At 41.5% G+C, this 23,267-nt stretch overlaps 1 protein-coding gene across 5 annotated transcripts in view; it reads right to left on the minus strand.

The window, feature by feature from the left end:
• CCDC126 (coiled-coil domain containing 126) overlaps positions 1–18,686 on the minus strand; it is a 42,321-nt gene extending 23,635 nt beyond the window's left edge. Inside the window, exons 1-4 of one of the 5 annotated variants that reach the window (XM_070369723.1) lie at positions 18,455–18,686; positions 17,977–18,050; positions 706–755; positions 96–475 (exon numbers count right to left, since the gene is read on the minus strand). In XM_070369723.1, the coding sequence (XP_070225824.1) occupies positions 96–333 (238 nt within the window). In that variant the 5' untranslated portion in view covers positions 334–475; positions 706–755; positions 17,977–18,050; positions 18,455–18,686. Of the gene's footprint in view, positions 1–95; positions 476–705; positions 756–5,311; positions 5,455–17,976; positions 18,051–18,454 lie in introns of those variants that run through there. The other 4 variants (XM_070369726.1, XM_070369725.1, XM_005901261.2 and 1 more) reach the window with 4 other exon arrangements.
• Between the last annotated feature and the right edge of the window lie 4,581 nt (positions 18,687–23,267).

The raw sequence follows: 23,267 nt of genomic DNA on the forward strand, positions 1-23,267 counted from the left end.
CTGTGCATGAAGCAGTGAGTTGGATCTCCATGATTATCATTAAATGGGGACAGGATGAAGAGGAGAAAACCAGGAATATTCTATGGTTATCTTACCATATCCCGCCATAGAAGCGCCATTCTCGACATCCATTGTGTTCTTATTTTCCTCTGCTAGGGCTTTAACGTATTTTTTGCTTAAATCTAGTATCTGCTCACGTAACTTGACACTGCTTTGATGTCTTGGTCGTTGAAAAATATAGTGCAGTAACATCAATCCCCAAAGGAGTCCAAATACAAGCAAGAGTAAACTCAATTTCTGGGACATAGATTTTCTTGAGATTGTAAAAACCATTTCTGAGGAACCACACAGACTCAACTGAAAAATGGTACCCAGAGGCAAGTCACCAAGCAATCAAGACGTGAAAGAAAAAAATCTCCTCCTCTAGTGTATATTCTTCATCTTCAGCAAGGTTGCCACCAACTCACAATTAACTCTGCAAAATTGAGAAGAAAAAAGGCAATTAGTCTTAACTATATCAGTAATAGAACAAACAATGGTAGATTAAAGAAGAGATTGTACAAATAGTTTTCATTTAGAATTGTATTGTCTTCTTTTTGATAATTTTCTCTATCACTAAATAAGCTTCCGAGTCTTTTATCAGCTCTGTTTTCACAGCTCTTTAAAAATTTAAACTAGAAATAAATGTCAATTCATTAGAACTACCTGAAAGAAACGCCACCATGATCATGAAACTCTGAATAACTTCTCATTGTCTGTAAATAAAACAATGAATATATAAGATTTATAGAGATATCAGTCTCTTCAAATACAAGTCACCAACCTAAATGTGTGAAAGCAATTCCTCCTTCTCCTTTAAAAAAAAAAAAGTCAGAAATAGGAAAGGTGAAACAGACTGGAAGATCAAAACAGCTGACTGAAAAACAAAACAGAACCCACAGTAAGCATGCCAACGTCACTAGAAAATACTACTACTGACAACGGGTAATCTGAAAAAACAACCAACCTAAGATGCCAAATAAGTCATAATTTCTAAGTTTATACTTTTAAGTATATGCCAGACGTGACAAGCACTAACTTCCTTTTTTTTACCCTTCCAAAATTTACAATTCTAAACAGGAATGTATTTTTATAATTTGAGGAAAAACTGAAAAGTTATATTTCAGTTTTTCAAAAGAGATAAAGTAACAACAATCAAGGAATCATAAACAGCGTAACAGTAATAATGTGCCCAAATCACCAAAGGGTCCAGTGAAGAAAACTCTTCAATTATGTCTAACGGGATAAAATTCTTCAGGGAAAAATATACCTAGAGTCCAAAAAATTTCATTGCACAGCTTAATGAAAACAATCATTAAGAACGTTTTAACTTCCTAAAGTAGTATGGGCAAATAAAACACACTAATTCCAACCTACTTAACTGAAGTAATAAAATCTAGTTTGAGCATAGTAAGACTAGAAATGAATATAGCATCAATGAAGATAAAGCATTCAATCACTCTCAACACACATTTATGAGCCAGCATATATGATAAGCAGCAGGAAAATCCTGTTTTGCCCTAGGAATTTGATTTCTAGCATAGGTGCTTTCAAACCTTTTTGAAAATAAATTAAGAAAGTATTTACTCAATGATCTTATACAAAATATCAAAATACAAAACACATATAATCAAAGTTTTTTTAGCAAATGCATGTGTGTTGAGGTATGCTTAAGGGGGAGATCTACTGCCCTGCCAATTTTGGTTCAGAAAATTCCCGTTCTTACTTTACTCCACCCTGCCACCCAGTCCCTGACACACATCCAATAAATTCTGGAGCTTCAAGGTTTGAAGGACACCCATCTACTCTAACTGAAGTACATTTATCTTTCCAAACCTCACTACAACCAAGACTACACTACCAACTAGGTATGTTTATAACTATGTAAAGCAATTAAAAATTAAGGAATTAACTCATTTTCTAATTTTCTTCTACTTCTGCTTTTTTCTTTAGTTACCATGCACACAACAAACTCCTTCAGAGTTCACTGAAACAATATCATTAATATCAATATTGGATTACTAAATTTTAACAAAGTAAACATCACCTAATATTTTTTTCTACAGAGATTTTTACACTTAAGTTCAGAAAAAGTAGAAATTCTGGGTTCCCAAGCAAAATTTAAAAACATTCTTTCACATATATAAACCTTCCTTCACACATCTTTACAGGTGCTATGTCTTTTCAAGCTTGACCTGAGTGCTAGATTATCCAACCCAGTACCCAGTGGAAAAATCAACTGGGAATCTGTCCTGAAGCAGTCACAGCAGGGTTCTAAAGGTGGCGTGCCCACAAAGCCAGAAAAGTGACATCACCAGAGAATAGAGAACACAGACCTGAAGGTATTTTGGCAGATGAAGGTTAAAATGAGAGCCTAGAAAGCTCTAGGCTACTATACCTGTCCAAGGCCACAAAGGAAGAGACTCAAAACCAGAAGCAAGAGGATACTTCAGTTAAATAACAGCAACAATCATTACTACACTTACTTACTTCATACCAGATTCTACTCTAATCTCCCTACCTAAATTAGCTTATTTAATCTTTACAATATCCCATACTAATAATATTCTGACTTAAACAGTTGAAAAAACTGAAGCAAACAGACATTAAATAAGTTGCCCAGTTCAAGAGGGTGGGGACATATGTATACTTATGGCTGATTCATGTTGATGTATGGCAGAAACCAACACAATATTATAAAGCAATTATCCTTCAATTAAAAATAAATAAATTTTTTAAAGAGAGAGATATATATCCTACATTAAAAAAAAAAAGTTACCCAAGATCAAACAACTAGATAGTGGGGGAGAGAGGATTCAAAGCTCAGGCTCTTAACCACTGCCCTCTTTTACAGCAATGGCATTAAAAGAGTAGCAGCAGCAACCACTGTGGTGAAAGTACTGAATCCTTATCACTGGTCCAGACTGAAACAAACACTTCACAAAGGTTATTTCATTTAATATTTATATAACCTCAAAAAATAAATGTTGTTGTTCCCACTCCAAAGATGACTAAAGTAAGGCTTTACGAGGTTAGCCTGCTTAAGATTTTTTAATACCCAGGACCACTCACTTCACTTGCCTGAACTTTGACAAGGATCACCAAGTCCACAAATTCAGAATCTGTATCTCCATTCAGGGTCTCTTCTTTCCCTTAAAAGGGTCCTTGCCGCTGCTGCTGCTGCTGCTGCTAAGTCGCTTTAGTCGTGTCTGACTCTGTGCGACCCCAGAAAAGACAGCCCACCAGGCTCCCCCGTCCCTGGGATTCTCCAGGCAAGAACACTGGTGTGGGTTGCCATTTCCTTCTCCAAAAGGGTCCTTAAACCCAGCCATATTAGAACTCCTAGGTTTTATGAAACTCCACAAAAGTGACAAATCCCAAAACTGTAAATGGCATTAGGAAGAGAACAGGAGGTTCATGGGTAAGGAAGCCGGAATGACTAGTGAAGGAGAAAAGTTAAACCCAGGGAGCCTAACCCATAAGAGGTAAAATCCCTCCAAGGAGGTACAAGCTTAAGGATGAGAGGCTGGGGAGTTCTCTGCTGGCCTAGTGGTTAGGATTCTTGGGTTTTCATTGCCATGGCCCAGGTTCAATCCCTGGTCAGGGAACTGAGATCCCACAAGATGCGCAGTGCAGCCAAATAAATTAATTTAAAAAAAAAAAAAAAAGGAATGACAGACTGCTCAGCATCATGAACACAAACTCTGCTTAGAGGCAGTACCAACACCAGACACAGCGAGAAAATCCTGGGAGGAGACAAGGCAGAAGCAGGGCTGAGGAGGGTATGTCCCCGGAGTAATAAATCCCGGGGAACAAGGAAGCCAAGTTTCTCAGTTTGAGGGACCCAAAGAAGCTGCAAACATTAAATAAAGAACCCCCCTTTTGGTTCTATACTGTGTATGACCCAACTGTACCACAGATTCAGAAAAGAGGCTGTCATGAAACGTCTCCGTAGCCTTAATTCTACATGGAATGTGTCTACTCACCATTGCCTACAACAAAATTAGAGCAGACCATCTCAGAAGGAAGTGTGAAATTTATACACTGTGTAACTTGCTTGTGTTTGTTACATGGTTTTCTATAGAGATAAGAAGTTTTACTATGAAAAGGTTTTGTCTCTGGGAATAGCAAAGAGATCAGAAGTTGGGAGCAGTTAATCCCTCAAGACATGAGAGAACTACAAAAGGACACCAAGGAATAAACAAGTGTGGAAGACACCCTAGAGCCTTCTCTAAGCTGAAATGATGCCCCAGAGCCAGCTTCTGCATGACAAAGAGCTGAACAACTCAACAGCCCATGAGGATTCTCCACAGTGACCCAAGAAGACCTGAAAACTGTTACCTGAGAGTTCGTTTCCACAAGCTACTCCAAGCAAGCCCAGCAGAGGTGACTAAAATACCAAAAAGAATACACTTCTGCTTTTGGTCTCTTCTGAGGGAATACTTCACATTAAAACCACCTGGAAAATTTTCTTTTTTTTTTTAATCCCAGTGCAGAGAAGCCTGGAGGAAAACCAGAATCCTACCACCAGACCAGCAATGGCTAGAGGCCAGAAGCTACTTCTCCCTGGAACTTTGCTCCCAGTAAAAAATACACTTATCACAGAGGCAGAAACTATAAATGCAGGTACTAGAGACATAGCACAAGTGGGAAAGCACACAGAGAAGCAAGGCAGAGACGTACACCCGGAGCGAAAAGGGTACAGGCACCCCCTAGTGAGGAGGAGCCCCATAAGGAGGCGGTTAAGTCATTTATATACCTCAGTTCTTCCCCATCTTTGTCTTCCTTCAGGCCAATTATTTGGTTTTTTTCTCCACACTTGACCTACCCTGGGACCCTGCCCTTGGTGCCCACACAACCCCCAGCCAATATGGATCTCAAAGTGAAGGCTTCTGGGAGAAGCAATCCTCTTTATCCCGACTTTTGACCCACCCACAAGGAGCCTTTCTGCGAATGTGTAGCATTTCCCTTGTCCCAAAAGAGCGGGGAGTAGAGATTCCTTAATCCTTTACTCAAATGGGTTTTGCCCCTCTTTGTCCTTGTCATGACTATTACCTTAAGGTGTTTACAAGAGACAAAGACTGGCTATTTACCTTGTTTCTGCTGTTACTTCCATTCTGGAGAGCAAACAGGAAGCTGACTGTAAATTCCTCAACTGCAGCCCATCTAACTCTTGTCTCAGGAAATGCTAGCAGTTCTAAGTATCAAGCCTGAAACCCACTTTTTCTTGCCCCATGAAATGCAAACAGGAGGACAGTTGTAAACGTCTAACCTGGAGCCCTTCTATCTCCTGACTCATTTCTGTGCAATGTTCAAAGTTGCAAATGGCAGAGAACTTGAACACTGAACTCCCCAATTTTCCTTTGTCCTTCAAGTACCAGTTCAGCTCCTGAAAGGCCACCTAGATCAGGACAGAGACAATAGTTAGAAACCTAAAGGCCTGCACTGTCACTGGGGACTTATGGCTACAATCCAGCATAGTATTCGTCCTCCACCCACACAGTGTAAAACACAAAAACTTTTCAATCTTAACTTCTAGGCCCCCTATATTAATTTCTTACTAATTACTTTAAAAAGTAAAACTTCAAATATGTCCCAAGTAACAATTGGAGTTTTTAAAGGCAAAAATAAAATCATTATGGAAACTGAGCAGGCCCCAGTGGGGACCTCCTGGATACAAGTCCTTTCTCTGTCCCCTGTTTCTTGTTTTTAGGGAACAGACTTCATTCAGCCTCCTAGACCTTTCCTGAGTTCCAAAGGATAGAGTCAAATTGCTAATCAGCAAAGTAAGGGAATGCAGAAACAAAAAAGAAAGAGTCAAGAAACAACAGGGCAGTGATAGGGACACTTCCCCAGTGGCCCAAGTGGTTAAGATGCCTCGCTTCTGCAGGCGGCATGGGTTCAGTCCCTGGTCAGGGAACTGAGATCCCACATGCCACATGGTGCGGCCAAAAAAAACAAAATAGTGCAGTGTTGAGGCACGGTCCTGGTTCCTCCCCAAAGAATATCCACAACACACCTCTGAGTTCTTCTGCAGGAAAAGTCCCCACACAGGTAGGAGATGGTAACTTCAGGCTGAGCACAAGATGACCCTGTTACCTCACCACCAACCAGTCAGAAGAAAGTCACACACCATACAGCCCTCATCCCAAATTTTGTCTATAAAAACTTCCTCCAAAAAATGGACTTTTTGAGCATTATCTGTCCCAGACAACTGATTCCGTTCAGGACCCCACAGGCCTCTGTGTCCCCCATTTCTTTGATTATAAGAAACCACCTTCATTCAGCCTCCATGCCCTTCCCTGAGTTCCAATGGGGCAGATACAAGCAGATGTTAATTAGGGAAGGGAGAGCACATGAAACCAGGGAGAAATAGTCAGGAGCAGCTTTGGGGCAAGGTCCTGTTTCCCCACCTAAGGATACACACAATGTCTTTAAGCTATGGTATGCTTCCCACAAGCAAGCAGACTCCAGACCAGCTGGACCTCAAGTTTGATGATGGTGACTCCTACCTACCTCACCACCAGCCCTTCAGAAGAATACCCACAGAATGACCATACCCTCCTTAAACATTTACTATAAAACGTATTATCTTCCCCAAGTGAGAATACATTGTTTCGAGGGCAGGAGCCCACAGTCTCCCGCCTTTGCCTGGCAAAGCACTAAAGCTATCCTTTTCTACTTCACCGAAAATTCTGTCTCTGAGATTTGATTTGGCACCAGTGTACAAAGAAGCTGAGCTATCAGCATCACAACTTGTACGGCACCTTACAATAAACACTGTACTTTCCTTCCCAGCAACACAGGGTCAGCAGATTAGCTTGGCTTTACTGCATGTGGGCAGATCAGTTTTGGTTCAGTAACATATTAGCTTCATCATCATTATTTTGACCTAAGAGAGACAGACTTCTGAATATTTTTAGGATTCCCAGGGGAAAGTTCTCACCCAACTGCAGAAATTACAAAAGGAATTACACTCCATGTGGCCCAAAAGTAGAAAAATTAAGGAAAGGAGACACACTTAAAATGAAGTATCTATAAAGTACTAGACCTGAAGAAGGGCAACAGAATATGCTCCAAGTACCATCATCTCCAACTAAAGTACTGCCGCTACTTCAAGTGACTTCCTAGATTCTTCTCCAACCCCACTTCAAGCCATTGTCCTCAGAGCAAAACAAGCCATGATCTGAATAGTCACAATTTTAATTTCTTCCTCCAAAGGAAATATGCAAATTGTCAATAAGCACATGAAAAGGTACTCAAACTACTAATCTTCAGGGAAAAGCAAATTCAAACCACAATGAAATACCACTTGACACCATCAGGATGGCTATGAAGGGCATCAGAATGTGTCACCCCAAAATATCCACTTCGGTATAAGGATTATTTTCAGCCGAAGATAACTGAAAAACAGCAGATGCAGTAAGGCCTCCCTGATCTCCCCCTTTCTACCTGAAAGCAAAACATGAATTACTTACGAGAAAGATGAGAACACTCTTTATCACAGGAGACAGGGCACTGATGCTGAGACAAATCTGTACAAACACACCTTACTAAAACAAATCTTATCTTTCATTAGTTACCCCTATGTATTTACCTTCCCACAATTTACTGACTCCAGAAGCTCAAACTCCTTTTCCTTTGTCTTATCACACTTCCATAATTTATGGCTCTTTGTTTAAATGGTATACACACTCTCAGCACTAACTGCTTCTTTTATTTTTAAGTTCATTTCTGTGATGTGAACCATTTGTATATGAAACAACCTTTCTCTCCTGTTAATTGATCTTTCGTCAGTTTAGTTTGCTGAGTCCTGGGCACTGAACCTAAGAAAGTAGATGAAAACGTTTTTTCTTCTACAGCAATTATTAAAAACAAAACCAAAACTATTGGTACAGTTGCAGAGAAATTGAAAGCCAATACAAAATGGTGCAGGTGCCGTGGAAAGCAGTATTGGCAGTTCCTAAAAAAAATTAAACAATTTGACCCAGCTATTCCACTTCTGGGTGTAATTACAAAAGAACTGAAAGTGTTACGGAACACAAGTTCACGTGAGTGATGCATAGTAAGGCCAAACCAAAATGTGGGAGTTTGGAGCAGAGAAAGGTTTATTACAAGGCCAACGAAGGAGAACAGGTGGCTCATGCTCAAAAACCTTGAAGTCCTTGATGGTTTTCAGGGAGAAATTTTCATCGGCAAAATCTGGAATGAGGGCTGTATGGTATGTGACTCCCTTCTGATTGGTTGCTGATGAGGCTAACAGGGCGGTATTCCAGGCATCTTGTGCTCAGCTGAAGTTAACCATCCTTATCTGTGTGGGAATCTTAGTTCCTTCAGAAAAACTCAAAGATATTATATATATATTCCTTGAGGAGGAACCAGAATACTACTTTAATTGCTGCAATATAGCTTCTCGATGTTTCTCCTTTGTTTCTGCATACCCTTACTTGCCTGATTAGCAACTATTTGAATCTGCCCTTTGAAATTCAGGGAGGTCTAGGAGGCTGAAGCCTTCATCCTGCAAGAAAGAAATGGGGGGCTCGGAAGGGCTTCTGTACCCAGGTGGTCCCCCCTGGGTCCTGCTTGGTTTCAGAAGCAGGGACTCAAAGAGGAACTTGTACAGCCATGTTCATTGCAGCACTGTGAGGTGGAAACAACAGGTGCACAGCTGAAGGTTTTGTTCAACGTGGTATATACACACAATGAAATATTCAAGATAAAGGAGAATAAAATTCTGATACATGCTACAATATGGATCAGAATTAAAACCTTAGAGGCACTGTGCTAAGTTAAAGAAGCTAACACAAAAAGACAAATATTATATGATGCCACTTGTATAGGCACCTAGAAGTTAGTCAGAGATAGAAGGTAGAATGGTAGTTACCAGAGGCTAGTGGGAGGAGAGAATGGAGAGTTATGGTCTAGAGTACAGAGTTTTATAAATACTCTGGGATGAAGAAAAACTTCTGGAGATGTAAGGCAGTGATAGGAAGGAAGGAGGTAGATTGACTCCTGGGCTAACACAGAGCTAACATATGACCCTGCAATCCCACTCTGGGGCATACATCCAGAGAAAACCATAATTCAAAAAGATACATGCACCCAAATGTACACTGCCGCAGTATTTACAACAGCCAGGACATGGAAGCAACCTAAATGTCCACTGATGGATGAATGGATAAAGAAGATGTGATATATACATAGAACAGAATATCGCTGCTGCTGCTGCTGCTGCTAAGTTGCTTCAGTCGTGTCCGACTCTGTGTGACCCCACAGACGGCAGCCCACCAGGCTCCCCGGTCCCTGGGATTCTCCAGGCAAGAACACTGGAGTGGGTTGCCATTTCCTTCTCCAATGCATGAAAGTGAAAAGTGAAAGTGAAGTCGCTCAGTCCTGCCTGACTCTTCGAGACCCCAGGGACTGCAGCCCACCAGGCTCCTCCGTCCATGGGATTTTCCAGGTGAGAGTACTGGAGTGGGGGGCCATATATTACTCAGCCACAAAAAAAGAATGAAATAATGTCATTTGCAGCGACATGGATGGACCCAGAGATTGTCATACTGAGTGAAGTCAGACAAAGAAAGACAAACATCATGTGATATCACTTGTATGTGTAATCTTAAAAAATGGTACAAATTAACTTATTTACAACACAAGAAAGAGTCACAGATGTAGGAAACAAACTTACAGTTACCAAAGAAAACTCTTCAATGGTTTCCCACTGCACTTGGAATAAAATTAAAACTATTTACTGAAACCAAGTAGGACCCAGTGGAGCACTCCTAGGTACAAACGCCTTTCTGTGCCCCCTATTTCTTGTTTGTAAAGAGAAGGCTTCAGCAGGTTCACACAGATACTGATCACAGAAGGGAGAGAACGCAGAAACAAAGGAGAAGCCGTCAAGATACAACAGTGATGAGCACACGACTCCTGGAGTTCCAGGTTTCTGAGCAGGAGCTGCCCATTCTCCTTTCACGCTTGTTGCAATAAACCTTTCCTTGCTCCAAACTCCCATTTTGGCCTCTTTGGCCTCACTGTGCATGAGGCACACAAACTTATGTTTGGCAACATGGCCACAGTCGAGAAGGTTCTGCAGAGCTGATTTCACCATTATCTCTGTCCTAATCTCACACCACTTTCCCCTTGCTCACTGTACTACAGTCAAGCTAGGCAAAACACACCAAATTCTTTCTGAACTCAGCAGCAGTACAACTGCTATTCCCTTGCTTGAAATGCTCTCCCCATGGCTTATTCCTTTTCCTCTTTTAGTATTCCTCCTTTACTCAAATGTCACCTCTTCAAAAAGTAGCACTCCCACTCCTACCCCACCTCCAGCCTCAAGGTACTCTCTATCAATCTGCATATGAAATTACATACAGTAAGATCCTGCCTCAGTATCTGCAGGGGTTGGTTCCAGGGCCCCCAATGGATACCAAAATCCACAGATGCTCAAGTCCTTCTTATAAAGTGGTATATTATTTACATATTACCTATGCACATCCTCCTGTATACTTTAAATCATTTCGAGATTACTAATAATAAATGTAAATGCTATATGTTGCTGCTGCTACTGCTGCTAAGTTGCTTCAGTCGTGTCCGACTCTGTGTGACCCCACAGACGGCAGCCCACCAGGCTCCCCGGTCCCTGGGATTCTCCAGGCAAGAACACTGGAGTGGGTGGCCATTTCCTTCTCCAATGCGGGAAAGTGAAAAGTGAAAGTGAAGTCTCTCAGTCATGCCCGACTAGTCACAACCCCATGGACTGCAGCTTACCAGGCTCCTCTGCCCATGGGATTTTCCAGGCAAGAGTACTGGAGTGGGGTGCCACTGCCTTCTCCGAAATGCTATATGTTAGTCACATCTGATTCTTTGTGACCCCATGGACTGCAGCCTGCCAGGCTCCTCTGTCCCTGGGATTCTCCAGGCAAGAATACTGGAGTGGGCTGCCATGCCCTCCTCCAGAGGATCTTCCCAACCCAGGGATCAAAACTGGGACCCTTCCATTGCAGGCAGGTTCTTTACAGTCTGACCCACCAGCAAGTAAATGTGATATGAATAGGAGCAAATTTAAGTTGTAGTTTTTGGAAGTTTCTGGAATTTTTTTTTCAGTATTTTCAATCCACAACTGATTCCACAGATGCAGAATCCGCAGATACAAAGGGCTAACTATATTCTATCTTTAAAACCTTAAGTTATTTTATCTTCCTAAACCCTAAAGTCTCACTTACATCATGGAGATAACAGTACCTACCTAACACTGGTGAGGATAAATGACATCTTATACTACTAATGTCAATAAATATTAACATTTATTAGTAGTATCAGGTACTTACACAGCAATATCAGTTAGCAGTTTGAGTAACTTGAGTTAATACAGGGCATGTTTTACTAGACGACTTCCCAGGTGGCGCTAGTGGTAAAGAAACTGCCTGCCAATGCAGGGCACATAACAGATGTGGGTTGGATCGCTGGGTCAAGAATATCCGCTAGAGGAGGAAATGGCAACCCACTCGTGTTCTTGCCTGGAAAATCCTATGAACAGAGGAGTGCGGCGAGCTACAGTCCATGGGGTCGCAAAAGAGCTGGACACAACTGAGCAACCAAACAACAATTAAGATGACTTAACAGCATGTCATTGATGAGAACAGTTCCTCTTCCATATGGCCTAAAATGAGACTAGAGTATCTGTTTAAATGCTACCTGTATGAGAAGGGTCTTAAAACCTTATAACCTTATTCTAGTCCACTTTCACCTCCTTCTCTCACATCACATTACTTTATACCAACTGAGGCTTGTCTCTTAAAGTCCCACGTGCCTTAAGGGCAAGAGTAACATGCCCTACACTGCAGCCATAACTTCCACAGAGCCTGGAGAACAATAAGCAGAAATTTACTTTAAGCACACCCTCAGCCTAACCCCACCAACTCCCCTGAGCACCAATGTGACCTCCCTGCAGTGTTTCTGAGGGGCAAAGGTGCAGAGGAGAAGAGAATTTCAAGATCAAATTACAGTCAGTTGAGTTCCACATCCACAGATCCAACCAACTGCAGATAGAAAATATTTAATGAAAAGGAAAAAAAAAAGAAAATATTTAATGAAAAGAAATTCCAGAAAGTTCCCAAAAGCAAAGCTTGAATTTGCCATGCACTGGCAACAATTTACACAGCATTTGCATTGTATTAGGTATTATAAACTATTGAGAGACGGTTTAAAGTATACAGGACAATGTGCGTAGGTTATTTGCAAATAACATGCCATCTTATTAATACATAAGGGATTTAAGCATCCCAAAGATTCTGGCATCCATGGTCACAGGGCAGTAAAGGTAGAGGTGGACCTGGAATCAATGCCCTGCAGATACAGACACAGATACAGAGGGACGACTGTATTTTCAATTACCTGAGCAGAAATCTGATTTAATTTTCTCACATTTCAGATGTAGGAACTAAAGCTCAGAGATGTTAAGTGTCTTGCCTAAAATGGAGGCAATGAGTTAGTAGCAGAAACTGTATTGGCCTTGAACACAGGTCCTGACTCACTATTTAGGTTTTTCTCTATACCACACTACCTCCCCTACCTCCAGGAGAAAAGACTATAAGTACTAAATGAACTATAATATTAAGTGGACTTTGTCTTTTTTGTTTTAAAGGAATGTAACAAGAAAACAGTAATGGCAGTTTAGGTCAATGATACTAAAAATTCTGAAGATATGTAGTTTGGACTATTCTTTAAACTATCAGGTTGGCATATTAAAGTTTCAAATATGTTGATTCACAGAAATCAAAGTATTACAAAGTTGCTACAGGAAGAACTTAAGAAATTGTAGATCTTTATTTTTTTAACATAAGCAAAAGAACTAGAAAAAATATACAAGGTTTTCTGGATGTAGGTATCTTCACCATGATCAGCAAATACAATGATAAGAACACATTTCCAGAAAAAATAAAGGGAGGGTGGGGGAGGGATGACGCAGAAAGAACTGTATTCGAACACAACCTTTACTACATACAGTTTCATTTAAGCCTGAAAGACCTTGGTTTATTCATTCATTTGCTCACTTATTCATTCACAATATTTATTAAAGCACCTACTATGTGCCGGGAACAGGAAATGTGAATGGAAACAAGCCAGGATTCCTGCTCTTCTAAAGATTATGCTTTAGTAGAAGTCAGATAGTAACAAGCAAACACAGAAACAAGCTAATTTCAGCTTGCAATAAATTGCTACGAAGAAAACAAACAGAGAGATTGAGAAAAAATGAGAATTTGGAGGAGCCAAATGAGCTATGAGGTCAAGGAAGGAGGTCTGACCTGAGGAAAGAAATGGAAGTATGAAGTCTGGCTCCAATTTCCTTCTAACCAAAACCTTGAGAATTCTAACCAGAATCTTGGGAGGAGACAGTAAATTCCTTATTTCTATTCTCCTCAGTACAAACATATGAGAATGAAAGGAATCCAATCCCCACATGGAATGGCCTGGTTTGGAGAAATTGTCCAAAATGAACAAAAGGAAACCCACAAGCAAAGAAAGCTCTGTATTCCCTTTTCTTATGAGAATGGCAGTTTCGCTGTTTGGTAACATACGAGCAGTAATGATCTGACGTGGTGGTCTTTACACAGGAAAACATTTTTTTTGACCTTTTCTAATATGAAAAGAGCAGTGGTTAGAAGGAAGAGAAATAAAATCTATCTGGCAATGTGATGGCATGTTAATTTGTAATTGCTGTTAAGCATTTTAAATACAATTTTTCAAACTCCAAAATATTGCTCGTTACAAAATACTAAAGTAGAAAAACAAAAAACACGGGGAAACTTTTTCTTAATTTATATATTTATTGTATTACAGACCTTAATGTATTCACTCCAATTCACAAGATTTACACATTTTTCAAAGCTCTTGCCAAACAGCAAACGTGCTGCTGCTGCTAAGTCGCTTCAGTCGTGTCCGACTCTGTGCGACCCCATAGATGGGAGCCCACCAGCCACCCCCGTCCCTGGGATTGTCCAGGCAAGAACACTGGAGTGGGTTGCCATTTCCTCCTCCAATGCATGAAAGTGAAAAGTGAAAGTGAAGTCGCTCAGTCGTGTCGACTCTTAGCAACCCCAGGGACTGAAGCCTACCAGGCTCCTCCGTCCATGGGATTTTCCAGGCAAGAGTACTGGAGTGGGGTGCCATTAAGTAACTACATATCTAAGCTATTTTTCAGTGGTTTCTCCCTAGCCAAAGACCTAAAGACGAATACGTTACTCCAACATTATTACTAGGGAAAAGTAAAGACAGAGGATCAGTGAATACTTAAACTAGAAGATCCTCACTTTAAAGACAAGGAGGGACTTCCCTGGTGGTCCCGTGGCTAACACTCCATGCTCCCAATGCAGGGAACCTGGGTTCCATCCCTGGTCAGGGAACTAGATCCCACAAGCTGCAATTAAGAGACTACAAGCTGCAACTAAAGATCCCATGTGCCACAACTAAGAGATGGTGCACTCAAATAAAGAAATAAATATCTTTTAATAAATAAGTAAAGATAAGGAAAGGGAAGCATCAGGAGGATTAATGACTACCCAATGTCAAACAAATGGGGAAATTAAGCATCTAAACTCTCAGCCCAGGACTCCAGCGTTTTTTCAAAAGCAAGGAACAAGAATCTACTTTTCAACTAGCCCTTTTCAAACAACAAGATGAAACACAGAACACTTCCCTGGTTGTCCAGTGGCTAAGAATCTGCCAATCAACGCAGCGGACATGAGTTTGATCCCTAGTCCAGAAAGATCCCACAAGCCAAGGAGCAATACCATCCACCACAACTACGGAAGCCCAGCGCCCCCTAGAGCCTGCTCTCCACAAGAGAAGCCAGCACACCACAGCTAGAGGGTAGCCCCTCCCACAACTAGAGAAAGCCCGACACATCAACCAAGATCTAACATAGCCAAAAATACATAAATGAAATAGAAATTATCAGAGTAGACTGTACAGAATATAGATTTTATTTTGTAAAACTTTTTTCAGCTTTCTATACACTTATATACTTCTTTCATACACACGCACACAGAGTTATATATCCATGGAGTCTGTAGGTTAAAAGGCCCCTTTCTATGGGCTGCAGTCAAAAATGTTAAAAACACTGCATTTCACACTGCCGATCTTGAAATACTTCCTTGTATTTTTATGCAAACGTTGCAATAGCAAGACTAAAAACTTCAATGGATGACCAATCCTACCTTGGAACTCTCTACTTCAAGTCCCATTTTTGCATTCATTTAGGGCTCTACTTTTGTGCCGTTATGAATATATAACTAAAGTAACTATTAGCAGCAACTAGCAAGCACAGAAGCTCTCATTCAGCCAAAGGTGCTCCAAGAATCACTGCCTGTTGATCTACAGAATTTACAGCTGGAAAAGCAGATCTTTATTACAAAAAGACACAGTATGTTCTCACTAGAGCTCAGAGGTTCAGATAGTTCTCTCCAAAAAAAGAAATAAGTACGCCACAGACTTGCCTTTGAATGTAATTTCAGGAGAAAAGCTCATTCCTAAAATATTTTCTAGTTTCTCCACATAATATTGCCTGAGGCTAACAACTAGGGGAAAAATTTAACATAGAAAACAGCCATCCACTACTAATTAGGTCTAAGACTTAAAATGTGAACTGCCTTGGAAGAAGCTACACTATAATTCCAGCTAAGACACAGAAATATCACATCTCAAGATCTAAGATCATTTTTAGATGGAATATTGGGGAGAGGCAAAAGACGACGACAGCTCTGGAGAGGACAAAGACAGATCGAAGACAACGGATAAAAGAAGTGAGGGTGACGAGGAGAATGTTAGAGCAAAAGGGGAACTACTCAAGCACTACACACAGTCAAAGTGTAATCCAAAATACATCACGCCCTACTAGATACTTCAGGCACAAAGCCTGACCTGCCCACTGACTCAGCCAATCACGGTTTGCGCCACACGACCCCACCTCCCCCTCCACAGCTGACCAGACCAGGACTGGGCACCTTTGCCTGAGACTTCGCACAAAAAGGCCCCTAAAAAAAAAAAAAAACAAGCTGTTGGGAGTAAAAATAATAAATAAATAAATAATACATATAAGTAATAAATAAATATCACAAAAAGAAACAATGAGGTTGAATTAGGGGGACTGAGAAACCCAAGTTATACTGTTATTTAGCTGCTAAATCCTGTCCCCACTCTTTTGGGCCTCCATGGACTGTAGCTTGCCAGGCTACTCTGTCCATGGGATCCCAAGTTATATAAAAGCAGGGATAACAGATAAAGAGACTGTGACTAAAGAAAAGAGATACAGAGTACAGAGGAAGAAAACTAAGCATGTCAAAAATGCAGAGAAAACATGTGCAGCTCCTGAAAGAGGGATGAAGAGAGATTCTTGTTTATGGCAGCTTTCTATTCTTTCATGTGTACCCGTTCCCCAAGGTGGGGGAAAAAATACCCTAAGACACAAATAAATTACTAAAAGGGTTGACATCATTTTTTTCCCACATTAAAAAAGAACTTGTCACTGAAAGGTCTGAGTTAGAAGAATCCCTGGAATCAGACCAATTCTCTATTTGAAAGATGAGGAAGTTGAGAACCACAAAGGAAACTAAGGTCATACAGAGTGACAGACCCAGGACAAGAATCAAGGTCTCCTATTTCCAGTCATTATTCTGTCCCATACACAGCACTAAATGACGTCACCAACAGAGAAACATTTTTTCCTAAAGACGAGTATTTCTGCCACACGTTTCTTAATGAGTAAGAAATCTTTATGTGCACTATGCCATCTCCCACAGTTTAAATACGTTTTTCACATATTTACTCTCTGGTTCTCTGATATCCTGATGAAATACATTCAGTAGATTTCTCCTTAAGTAATTTTTTTTCATGCATGTGTCACTCAAGACATTACACAAAATTCACCTTGCTCCACTGGCTTTTCCCCCACCATAACCATACATTCAAAAACAGCTTAATGTAGAGAACTTATTTCAGACTGCACAGTATTTGAACCAAAAGTAGTACAGAACACACATTTTAAATGAAAACAATTTCAACAAAGGACCATAAAGATTTCCATGAGGAAAAACTCAACACCTATGTCAGTAAAATTCAGGAGAAAACAGTGCAAGAACAATCATAACTAAAGAAGGACTAATGTGAAATCCTTCAAATCATCTTATAAAATGTATTGCTAACATTGGATTTATCCTGAGAACAAACACTACAACTTGGAAACAAAAAGCCCAAACGTGAAAATTACTAAACAGTAGAAAAGTACAGAGAGAGGGGGAAGAAAAAAAAGCTGGCATAAGGTAAAGATGGTGAAGCCCCAGGTTAAAGACTGCAGAACACCTAGATGCTTATTCTGCCAAAACACTTAAGCTCCTCCAAGAATCCCCTACCAAGCACAGCTGGGGATGGGGGTGGGGTAAATCCTCATATCTAAAGCGGACCCACAAAAAGCAGAGTCATCAATTTTCCAAGAATGTTCTCAGCCATCTTAAGACGGCGAAAATTGAAAACACAGCACATTTTAAAGAATCCTTTACTTAGGTTTAAGGTGAACAAGATATATAAAGTGAAGAATATAGAACCTAGAGTGCCAATGATTAAACAAGGAAAACACAAAACTCACCAATCTAGGGGCCACTTCAGTATAGCTAATGTAAGTATTACACTCAAAGAATTTTTCCAAGTGAAGAATTTGTGACGTTGTAAGCATATTATTTCTTATTCTAGCAACTTAAGAGATGTGTACTGTTATGGCCATTTGATTGGTGAGAAACTGTAGGCTTAGAGCCTTAATTAACCAAGGTCACTAAAGCCAGGCAGAGTCGATCAGGATTGGAAGCCAGGCTGTTTTAATAGGGCTTGCGAGATTATAAGCCACAGTCGACACAGCCGTTTAAATTCATCCTTACCACTTACCCAGCAGCTGAGTTTTGGAGAGGGAATTTAAAAAGGGCATCTGACTTTCTCTCTCAAAGTAGAACAGAACTGAGCTGTCAGAAACGGAAAAAGAAGTGAGTGCGGCTGCCGCGCGGGCGCTCCAACCCCGCAGCTCAGGTCCGTCGCTCCCCCGCGCTAGCGGCCACGGGACCCAGCCCGCCCCACCTGGATCACGCAGCCCGAGCCACGCTCGGTTCTCTGCCCGGGGCCCAGGGGCCGCGGCTGTCAGACCTGGAGCAGCAGGGACAAAGACCCTCCTCGGCCGTGGCCCGGAGCTGCGGGTCAGCGCTGGAGCGGGGTCTTCGCCGACGCCCCGCGGCAGCGGCCCCGATGGGGCGGGGGGCGGGGCACGGCGGAGGAGAGGTGGCCCCCGGCCCGAGGGGCTCCGGCAGAGACGCGAGCCTGATGGACAGAGACGCCTCCAACCGCGGCTTCCCTCTCGCCCCCTCCTCATTACCTTGCCTTGTGGGCTTCTCGTCTCTGTTGCCGACGCCAACTGGCTTCCGAGCTGGGGCGGCGCAAAGAAAGCCGTTTAGCGGGCGTCAGCTGCGTCCCGCGCTCGCGAAGCAACCTCCAGGTCGGGATGAAGAAAGGCCTGAGCTGGGAATTAGCAACAAGGTTGGTTCCCGGCTTGTGGGGCTTTTACTCTTGTCCCTCACACTCCGCTTCCGCTCCGCCTCCTTGCCCGGCCCTTCCCCCTCTTGGAGACCTGCGGCCCGCAGCGCGACGCATTGTGGGGCATGTAGTCCAGGAATGCGGAAGAGGCGGCACGTGCTTCTATCTGGCTCGCACCTACTCCGGGTCAGGAGACGCCGTTGCGTGGCAACCAGAGGGGGCTGCCAGCTCCTTCCTGAGAATTGGAAGGCGAGCTTCAGGGAGGCTTACTCTCTGGTTTAATTCGCTGCAAGCGCTGAAAGGAGAGCGTGGGCGTCTCACACTTTCCAGCTGGGAACCAACAATTACACGCCGTTGGCTTGAGGCAGAGGGCTTAGTAGTGATTAAAAGTGTACTACTGGCAAGAATGCCCGTTATTGCCCCTGAATGTCCTTAGCCAACGGAGTAAGGGGGGAAAAAAAACTAAGAACAGGAAGAAACAAAGTCGTTATTTTTCATAGATATTTATGTGGAAAATCCAAAAGAATCTGCAGGTACAGATTGTTACAATGAATGAATTTAATAAGATTAATAGAAAGAAAAATAGTATCTTTCAAAAATTATACTTTTTTCTATAGTCTTGGAGAAGGCAATGGCACCCCACTCCAGTACTCTTGCCTGGAAAATCCCATGAACGGAGGAGCCTGGTAGGCTGCAGTCCATGGGGTCGCTAAGAGTCGGACACGACTGAGCGACTTCACTTTCACTTTTCATGCATTGGAGAAGGAAATGGCAACCCACTCCAGTATTCTTGCCTGGAGAATCCCAGAGACGGCGGAGCCTGGTAGGCTGCCGTCTATGGGGTCGCACAGAGTCGGACACGACTGAAGCGACTTAGCATAGCATAGTCTAGGGGAAAAGGCTAAGGAGATCAAACCAGTCAATCCTAAAGGAAATCAGTCCTGAATATTCATTGGAAGGACTGATTTTGAAGCTGAAACTCCAATATTTTGGCCACCTGATGCGAAGAACTGACTCATTTGAAAAGACCCTGGTGCTGGGAAAGATTGAAGGCAGGAGGAGAAGGGGACAGAGGATGAGATGGTTGGATGGCATCACCGGCTTGATGGACATGAGTTTCAGCAAGCTCCAGGAGTTGGTGATGGACAGGGAGGCCTGGTGTGCTGCAATTCATGGGGTCGCAAAGAGTCGGACACGACTTAGCGATTGAACTGAACTGAGGGAAAAAGAAAATTTAAGTTAGAGTATTTGAAGCTCACAGTACCTTTAAACAAATATCAAATATCTAGAAATAAATCAAAGAAGTGCAAGACCTATATGAAGAAAACATTTTAAAAACACTGAAGATGACCTAAACAAATAAGAGATAATAGTGTTCACGGACTGCAAGATTCAATGGAAGATATCAAATCTCCCCATATTTATCTATCGATCCAATGCAATTTCCGATAAACTTCAGTAGGTAGGGGTGTGTTTGTGAGAGAAACTTAACGAACTAATCTAAAATTTTATGGAAGAGCAAAGACAAGTATATATGAAATATGAGAAAGAGGAAGAAGTAAAAGAAAGACCAGGAGGAGGAAGACGTGCAATCAGATATCGAGCTTTCTTATGAAGCCATAGTCATTAAGGCAGTGTGGTCCTGGATCAGGAATGCACCAATAGACCAATAAGACAGAATAAAGAGCCCAGGGATGCCCTACTGTCCCCACATGAGTCTGAGTCTGCTAGCACCTCCCCTAGGAGACAGTTGCTGTTGGCCAGCCCCTGCTATTAAAAAAATAAAGAGTGCAGAAAGTCTCATCTATACGTGGGAATTTGATTTATGTTGTCATGAGGGGATGCAGAGCAATGCCTAAAGAATAGTTTTCCATGATTGGTGTTGGGACAAATAGATTTCCATTTGGAAGGGAAAAGATGAAATTGGCCTCTTTACACACAAAAATGAGTTTCAGGTGGATATTAGACATAAATTTGAAAGGCAAAACAATAAAGCTTTTAGAAAATAAAGCAGGAAAATATATCCAGGATCACAAGTGTAGGGGACAGATTTTTAAAATTAATCCAAAAGCACTAAATATAATTGAAAAATAAATAAATTAACTACATTAATATTTAAGACTTGGTTTCATCAAATGACACCATTAAAAGAACTAAAAAGCAAGCCTCAGAGTCAAATAAATTACAGGATTATGCTGTACAGCTTAAATTTATACAGAGCCATATGTCAATTATATTTCAATAAGCTTAAGCAAATCTCAGAGTCAAATAAGAAATTATAGTATTGCATTGTACATCTCAACAGTAATTTCTCAATGAAGCTGAAAAGACATTTACAGCATGTAGAGAAAAGAGAAATCTTATACCCAGGACATATAAAGAACTACAATCATAAGAGAAAGATTTGAACAGGCACATTACTAAGGAAGAAATCCAAATAGCCAGTAAACATGTGAAAAGTGTCAATCTCATAATGGCAAAGGAAATTGGAACCACAGCAAAATAATACTACACCACCCAACAGAATGGCTAAAATGAAAGAGACAATTTTAAGTTGACTAGGAGTGGAGAAACAGGAATTTTCACTTACTACAGGGAGATTAAAAGAGCAGTTTGGAAAAGTTGTTTGACCTTATCAAGTAAAGTTGAACACAGGCCCACAAGTGACCAAGCATGTCACTTCCTGGTATATACCCTGAGAAAGGGTCATCTGCACCAAGATACATGTGCCAGAATGTTAACAGCAGTACCGTTGTTACAGCTAAAAACTGTCAGCAACCCCGTGTCCTCTATCAACAAAAAAATGGACAGATTGTCATATGATAATAGAATATGATAGAGAAATGAACAAACTACATGCAATAATATAGCTGATCTTAAAAATATGTTAAGAAACTGCTCACAAAATAATATATACTATGTTATTCCATTTTTATAAAGTTCAAAAACACGAATAAAGAATGCATAGGGACTCCTCTGGTAGCACAGTGAATAAGAATCTGCCTGCCAATGCAGGGAACTGGGATTCGATCCCTGGCCAGGTAGATTCCACATGCTTCGGAGCAACTAAGCCTGTATGCCACAGTTACTGAGCTCTCACTCTAGAACCTGTAAAACACAACTACTGAAGCCCGTGCACCCTAGAACCCCTTGCACCCTAGAACCCCGTGCTTTGCTACAAGAGAAACCAATGCAGTGAGAAGGCCACTCGCCATACCAAAGTGTAACCCCTGCTCACTGCAACTGGGAGAAAGCCCAAGCAAAGCAACGAAAATAAAGCACAGCCAAAAATAAATAAACAAAATTATAAAATTTTAAAGTAAAGACTGTCTAAAAATTTTTTTTAATGAAAGAAGGCATACTTAGGTGCTGAAACAGTAAAGAAGAACAAGGAAATAGTTACCATAAAAAAGGTGGTCACTTCTCTGGTGGCCCAGTGGTTAAAGACTGCGTGCTTCCACTGCAGGGGGGTCTGGAAAAAAAAAAAAGGAGGTTAACGGCTACCTCTAAGACAGAAGGTACTTTGTGGGGAAGGGGTTAAGACTGGGAATTCTCTTATGGTAGGAGGAAGGGAGAGAAAATAAATAAACAAAAAGCCACAGCAGAACACGATACCTGCTATGATGGTTTAGCCACTAAGTCGTGTCTGACTCTTGCAACCCCGTGGACAGTAGCCCACCAGGCTCCTCTGTCCATGAGATTTCCCAGGCAAGAGTACTAAAATGTGTTGCCATTTCCTTCTCCAGGTGATCTTCCCCACCCAGGAATCTAACTGGGGTATCCTGCATTGCTATCTGTAGAGAAAAAAAAAAAACATATTTTTTTGAGGAAAAAACACTTCCATCTGAGTGGGAAAAGTCTGTCCAGTAACCAGGTACAAATGAGAAGGAGCAATACAGGTCATGTATACAAAACACAGACTACCTGGATACAGATTACCTGAGCTGTCCAGTAATGTCCAATAGCCATTAGACCCATTTCCTATATTAGGTTGTAAACACATTACTATTCACTGTTTCCCAATACTGGTAGAAGGCACTCAGTAAATATATGATGAATAAATAAATAACTCTTCCCACTGGCCTCATACACAACTCTCTGGACACCTGGATGCCTCATACACAAATCACTGGACATATATATTTAATAACTGCTGTTTGATAGAGGTTTCCCTGGCCAAAAAGATTCATCTACTATTATTTTCAAGATTTCTCATCACCTCCATTCTGTCCCACATCTTGGTAGACAAAGAGTAAATTAATTTGGAAGGTTGAAAATAATAATTATTATTATATTTTATAACCCTTTACAACTTAGAAATAATTTTCTTAGAGGTAGTGGAATGTATTGCCAAACTCTGCCCACTCTTCTGACAATGAGAGAGTTAGAGTCAAAAGAAAAGGAAAACCATAGCCAACTAGTTCTAGACCTCAGTTTGAAAAGTGCCTCATTAGCAATATAATAGGTGGTGGTATTTAGTAACTAAGTCGACTCGTAACCCCATGGATCATAGCCCACCAGGCTCCTCTGTCCATGGGATTTCCCAGGCAAGAATACTGGAGTGCGCTGCCATTTCCTTCTCCAGGGGATCTTCCCAATCCCGGGATCAAACCCACATCTCCTGCTTTGGCAGGCAGGTTCTTTACCTCTGCTGC

Source organism: Bos mutus, chromosome 4, assembly GCF_027580195.1.
Source record: "Bos mutus isolate GX-2022 chromosome 4, NWIPB_WYAK_1.1, whole genome shotgun sequence".
NCBI lineage: Eukaryota > Metazoa > Chordata > Mammalia > Artiodactyla > Bovidae > Bos > Bos mutus.